This window comes from Octopus bimaculoides, chromosome 26 (genome assembly GCF_001194135.2).
Source record: "Octopus bimaculoides isolate UCB-OBI-ISO-001 chromosome 26, ASM119413v2, whole genome shotgun sequence".
Lineage (NCBI taxonomy): Eukaryota > Metazoa > Mollusca > Cephalopoda > Octopoda > Octopodidae > Octopus > Octopus bimaculoides.
In genome coordinates this window covers 21,809,177-21,815,631 of record NC_069006.1, presented here as the reverse complement: position 1 = coordinate 21,815,631, position 6,455 = coordinate 21,809,177, and the positions used below count along the sequence as shown (strand labels likewise).

At 38.0% G+C, this 6,455-nt stretch overlaps 1 protein-coding gene across 3 annotated transcripts in view; it reads right to left on the bottom strand.

Annotated features, from left to right (window-relative positions):
- LOC106880674 (DNA repair protein RAD51 homolog 3) overlaps positions 1-6,455 on the bottom strand; it is a 107,263-nt gene that overhangs the window by 8,882 nt on the left and 91,926 nt on the right. For 2 of the 3 annotated variants that reach the window (XM_052977036.1, XM_014930724.2), the window contains exon 2: positions 2,160-2,328. The exons of the other annotated variant lie outside the window; for it this stretch is intronic. In XM_052977036.1, the coding sequence (XP_052832996.1) occupies positions 2,160-2,283 (124 nt within the window). In that variant the 5' untranslated portion in view covers positions 2,284-2,328. The remainder of the gene's footprint in view (positions 1-2,159; positions 2,329-6,455) is intronic. 3 annotated transcript variants of the gene reach the window in all.

Here is a 6,455-nt window from a genome sequence, read left to right as displayed (position 1 = left end):
TATATATATTTCGTGCGGGTGACACGTAAAAGCACCCACTACACTCTCTGAGTGGTTGGCGTTAGGAAGGGCATCCAGCTGTAGAAACTCTGCCAAATCAGATTGGAGCCTGGTGTAGCCATCTGGTCTCACCAGTCCTCAGTCAAATCGTCCAACCCATGCTAGCATGGAAAGCGGACGTTAAACGACGACGACGACGATATATATATGTTCTTTTCAACTATCTAATACTTTCCTGTTTATTCCGGCTGTGCCAAAGAGATAGAGGTGATGATGATGATGACAAAGATGATGGTGATGATGATCCAATGTGCTCTTTTTCTTTTGTTTTTCAATAAGACAGTAAGTAGAGTGTGATTTCAGATTTAACTGCTATATCTAGCAGGCTGAGCAACCACATAGTCTTCCTTGCTGCCTCACAATGTTTATATACGTGTGTGTATGTATATGTGAATGTTGGGCACATATGTGTGTATATGTGTATGTTGTGTACATGTGTATGTATATGTGTGGCGGGGGGGCGGTGTTAAGTAGTATATAAATATCCCATAGTGAGTGTAGGCCACCTGGCACAGATTTCCATCTAAATATAATCTTTGTGTATCGTTGTTTCACAAATAAAAGAGAAAAAGAAAACCATTAAAAAAAAAACGATCAAAAACATGAAAATAGCAACAAAACACTGGAAAAAATGGTGAAACAAAAGCGTTCTTGTGTAAACTAATACAGTGTATTTTGGGGTGTAAGAGTGTGGTATGTGTGTATGCGTGTATATATGTACGTCTGTTTTTATGTGTGTGTGTATATGTATGTATGCAATATGAATATGTGTCTCAATGTATGTATGTATGTGTATATGTAAGTATGAAAGTATGTATGTGTGTGTATGTATGTATGTGTATGACTATGTATGCATGCATGTGTATATCTGTATGCATGTGTATGATTGTATGTATGTATGTATGTATGTAAGACTGTACTACGTATGTTAATGTGTATGTGTGCACATGTATGTACCATACACTTGTGAGAGCGTTTTATTTATGTTCAAATAACTAATACTGTTTTCTACAATTTCAAAGGTTGGCATCCACAGGTTCTGTTGGTGCCCTCACCACCCTAAGTGGTTGAACCCAACTTTATAGGGAGTTTATATTTATATACACAGGGTGCGATGAGTAAATTGTCGGTTTCCCAGTTTCACAGCATATAAATTCCCCACCTGGACGGGACGCCAGTCCATCGCAGTGTTACTCATTTTTGCCAGCTGAGTGGACTGGAGCAACGTGAAATGAAATGTTTTGCTCAAGAACACAATGCATCGCCTGGTCCAGGAATCGAAACCACCATCTTATGATCACGAGTCCAACATCCTCACCACTAAGCCACATGCCTCCATGGACAGGTCAACAATCTCACTGAATGGAATGCCAGCCTGTCGTTTATAGCAGTGTGGACTGGAGAAATTTGAAAGTATGATACACATGTATTCTACCCCAAATGTACCTTGAGGGTATAACCTAAGACATCTCCACCACCATCTCTCTCTCCTTTCTCTTCCAACTGGGGTATCCTTGTTTCTCTTCTACAGGAAGACACCTATCTCTATTCCCCTACTATACTTTTGACTTCTCATCAACTGGCACAAAGCCATATCTCCCACCCAGTTAAGGGGACTTTGTCATGCAAGTGACTTGCTGATCCCACTGGTGCTGGTGCTATGCAAAAAGCATCTTGTACACTCTGTAAAGTGTTTGACGCTAAGAAGGGCATCCAGCCATAGAAACCTTGCCAAAACAGACCACCCTCAATATTACTACCCCCTCCCCCACCAGTGGACGGGTGTTTTTCTTTCAAGCTACTCGGTGACACCACTGGTGCTGGTACCATGCAAAAAGTACTCAGTACATTCTGTAGAGTGGTTGGCATTAGGAAAGGCATCTGGCTGTAGAAAAACCATGTCACAACAGTCAAAACAAACAACAGACAGACCTTGGCACAGTCCCCTGGCTTGCCAGCTCTTGTCAAACCGTCCAACCCACACCAGCAGAGAAAATGGACATTAGATGATGATGACAAATTGCTGTTTTAAACTATTACTACTTCTGGTGTACATAGCAAAGAAATATTTATACACACACACACACACATATACTGACCTTCACTTAGTTCAGATGGTTTTACATCTTTCAAGTCATCAACAATCAAATATCCAGCTGAAAGCAGTTTGCTCTGGTAGTTCGGTGGTAAAGGGAAAGAACTGATTTCTCGTTGGTTCTGCATTTTCAAGGGGCTTACCTCTTTGAGGGTTCATTCAGGAACCAAATCCTTGTTGGTAGGATGAGAAAGAATAGAAATTCAAAAACAATTCCATGCATTTTACTTTTTACCATACATTAACCTGGACATTCCTGACCGTATGTCTGGTCAATTGAGGACTGAGCTGTGACTGAATAGAAACAATAACAACAACATATAACTATTGTTTTCAATTATTTAGTCAGAGGAGGGGTAGTACATATGACCCATACAACAGATCCTCCTGAGGTTCATGTTAACCCACTGTCTGTCCTGTGTATCACATGTGATATATGAAACATATTTCTTTGGTGTCTATGTCAATTATTTTCAACCACCAGAGTAACTTGGAACTTATTACATTACTCAGAACATATAAAATGAGGGATCATCATCATCATCATCATCGTTTAATGTCCGCTTTCCATGCTAGCATGGGTTGGACGATTTGACTGAGGACTGGTGAAACCGGATGGCAACACCAGGCTCCAATCTAATTTGGCAGAGTTTCTACAGCTGGATGCCCTTCCTAACGCCAACCACTCAGAGAGTGTAGTGGGTGCTTTTACGTGTCACCCGCACGAAAACGGCCACGCTCGAAATGGTGTCTTTTATGTGCCACCCGCACAAGCCAGTCCAGGTGCATCATATCTGATGCACAGAACACTTGCCTGATAATCTCAAGTCCCAAAACAATATGGTAAATATATGTGTTAAAATGAGATGCATGGCACCTTGGGCAAGTGTCTTCTACTATAGCCTTGGGCCGACCAAAGCCTTGTGAGTGGATTTGGTAGACAGAAACTGAAAGAAGGCTGTCATGTGTGTGTGTGTGTGTGTGTGTATGTGTGTGCATTGTATGTATTTCTGTCTCTGTGTTTGTCCCCCTAACATCGCTTGACAACTGATGCTAGTGTGCTTATGTCCCCGTGACTTAGGGACCGATAGAATAAAGTACTGGGTTTACAAAGAATAAGTCTCGAGATTGATTTCTTCGACTAAAGGCGGTGCTCCAGCATGGCCACAGTCAAATGACTGAGACAAGTAAAAAAATGAAAGAAAAGAATAAGAATATATATATATATATATATATATTCATTTGAAATGCAGAGACGCCTATAATAGGACATCTACTCGCTAGAAATAGCAGCAAAAATACTACATATATATATATATTTAAACACACACCAATGTTTAATCTGTTAATTCCTAACCAATCCCAGATGCCTAACGATGATGAGGAATTTAAATCGCCAGAGATCAACATTACTGAACTGAAACAAAATATCATTATTGGAATTTTTCTGACTCTTTAATCTAAACACTAGAAGTAAATTATGTCATAGAATACATATTTAATTATTTCTGTAATTAATTCCTGAAATTGTATACCTCTGGACTGGATGCATTTTACTTGCTTATAAAATTACATTTAATTCTTTCGTGTTTTAAAAAATTTCAACTAAATTTTATATTTGCTAAATCTGTTCTGAGAGAAAACAATTTTTAATTCAATTTTATAATTTCATGTTTGGGTAATTATCAAAGAACTAAAGCAAAGAAGAAAAAAAATTGCACAAGGTCAGCAATTTAGGGGAGGGATTAGGTCCATTATTACATTGACTCCAGTACTCAACTGGTATCCATTTCATCAACTGAAAAGGATAAAAGGCAAAGTAAACCTCAACAGAAATTGAACTCAGAACGTTCAGATGGACAAAATGATGCTGAGCAACTTGCCCAACATACTGACAATTCTGCACGCTTGCCAAATTTTAGTAAAGTATAATACTGGTCCCAAATTTTGGTAGAAGGCCAGTAATTTTGGTTGAGGGACCAAATGGATTACTTCGACCCCAGTGCTGTTCAACTGGTATTTAAGTTCAAAATGTAAAGCCAGACAAAATATGATGGTGGGAGAACAAACACAGACACAGTACGTTCTGCCTTATCTTCAAAACGTCTAGTTAGAATAGAGACAGCTGACGAAGGAATTATTCCAAGTGGCTATCTGTTTTCCTATGTGTTCGTTCCGTTGTCTGTAGTTCATTGTTCTAACGTCCTGTACCCTGATATGCATCTGTATACACATGTAGATGTAAGTATGGACATATATGTGTATATACATGCATATATATTCTTTATATTATATATATATATATATATATATATATATATACAAACACACACATAATGGACTTCTTTCAGTTCCTGTCTACCAAGTCCACTCATAAGGCTTTGGTCTGCCCAAGGCTGTAGTAGAAGACACTTACCCAAGGTACCATGCAGTGGGACTGAACCCAGAATTTATTATCATTATTATTATTATTATTATTATCATCATTATCATAATGACTAGTACTACTACTATTACTACTATTGTTGTTTTGTTGTTATTATTTTCTGTGAATAGATACTAGTGAGAGAGCAGGATGTTATTTGCTCAAGGCCACGTTCCCACATTGTCATTATTTAATTATTTAAATTTCTACTGTTGATACGAAATAAATGGGTCGTCTCACCCCCACCCCCCACTGCCACGCCCGTCATCCCCCACCCCTCCTGCAGATTGCTTCTTTTAATTTTACTGAACCACATCTCTCTTTGTTGTTGTTGTTGTTGGTGGTGGTGGTGGTGTTGTTCTTGTTTTACAGACCACTAACAATACAAGCCCTTGGGTCATTTCTCACTCTATTCCACCTTGGTGGTTATATCAAACCTGTCTTGTCTCACATTACCATATCAATAGCAGTGGGGTGAGTGTGCAAACAAAGGACCCTTTTGTGTAATCATTTAAATAGTAGCCAAATCTCCTTCAAATCACATACTTTTGCCTAAAAAGAAATAAGAAGACCAGAACAAATTGCTCTCTATTCTACCTTGATAGTGTTATTAAACCTGTGTTGGCTGTCATTGCCATATAACTAAAGATAGAGTGAGTGAACCAGCACAAACCTTTTGTGTAGTCATTTGGTCTGATTTAAATAGCAGCCAAACCTCCCTCAAATCACATTTTGTTGCTTTAGAAAAGAAGAAGGCAAGGACACATTGCTTTCCATTCCACTTTGATATTTTTATTAAACCTGTGCTGATTCTCATTGTCATACAACTAAAGACAGGGTTAGTGAGCCAGCACAGAAACTTTTGTGTAGTCATTTGGCCCTCAAATCACATTTTTTTTGCCTTAGAAAACAAAGAAGACAAGGAGACACTGCTCCCCATTCCACCTTGATGTTTTAATTAAACCTGTATTGGCCCCCTTTAACATGATAGCTAATGTGGGAGCTTTCTTATGTAGTCATTTGGCGTGATTTGAATAGCAGCCAAATCTCGCAGAAATTACATTATTTTGTCTTAGAAACAAGAAGGCTGGGGCATAATGTTTTCCATTTCACCTTGGTGTTTTTTATGAAACCTGTCTCTGTTCTCGTTAACATATAACTAAAGATACGGTGGGTGAGCTAACACAGGAACCTTCTGTGTAGTTACATGGCCTGATTTAAATATCAGCCAAATCTCCTTCAAATCACATTTTTATTGCCTTAGAAAAACTGAAGGCCAGGAGACATTCAAGAATGCAGTCCTAGGCAAGCTTTTCATTAAACAACAGAACAAAGAATGCAGTGGGCACAACTGGATTGCTTTTGATGTTAGATCTGCTCAACCAAGGCTAAGTAACAATGTGGATGCCTCCACATGGTTGCTTGATCTACTACAAATAACAGCCAAGTCTTCTTAAAAACTATGCCTTATCAGTTAAAATATCTGTTTATATCTTTCATTAATATAGATATTTGCAAAAAAGTATACATGTATATGTATGTGTGTTTGTGCATGTGTGTATAACTGTGTGTGTGTGTGTGTGTGTGTATATGTATATATATATATATATATAATTTAGCATCCATCTTGCGGTGTTTTAATGGTGGCAGCTGATGAAGGAGATGTTTCTATGTGGCTTGCTTGTTTGTTGTACCTTGTTTATCATTTTGTCCATGTTCTTTTGCTACGTCATGTACCCAGTTATGTATCTATATGTACATGTAGATGAAGGTATGTACATACATGTACATATATATGCATATACTCATATATTGTTTATATATATATATATATACATATGTATATATATGTGTGCATGTATATATATATATATA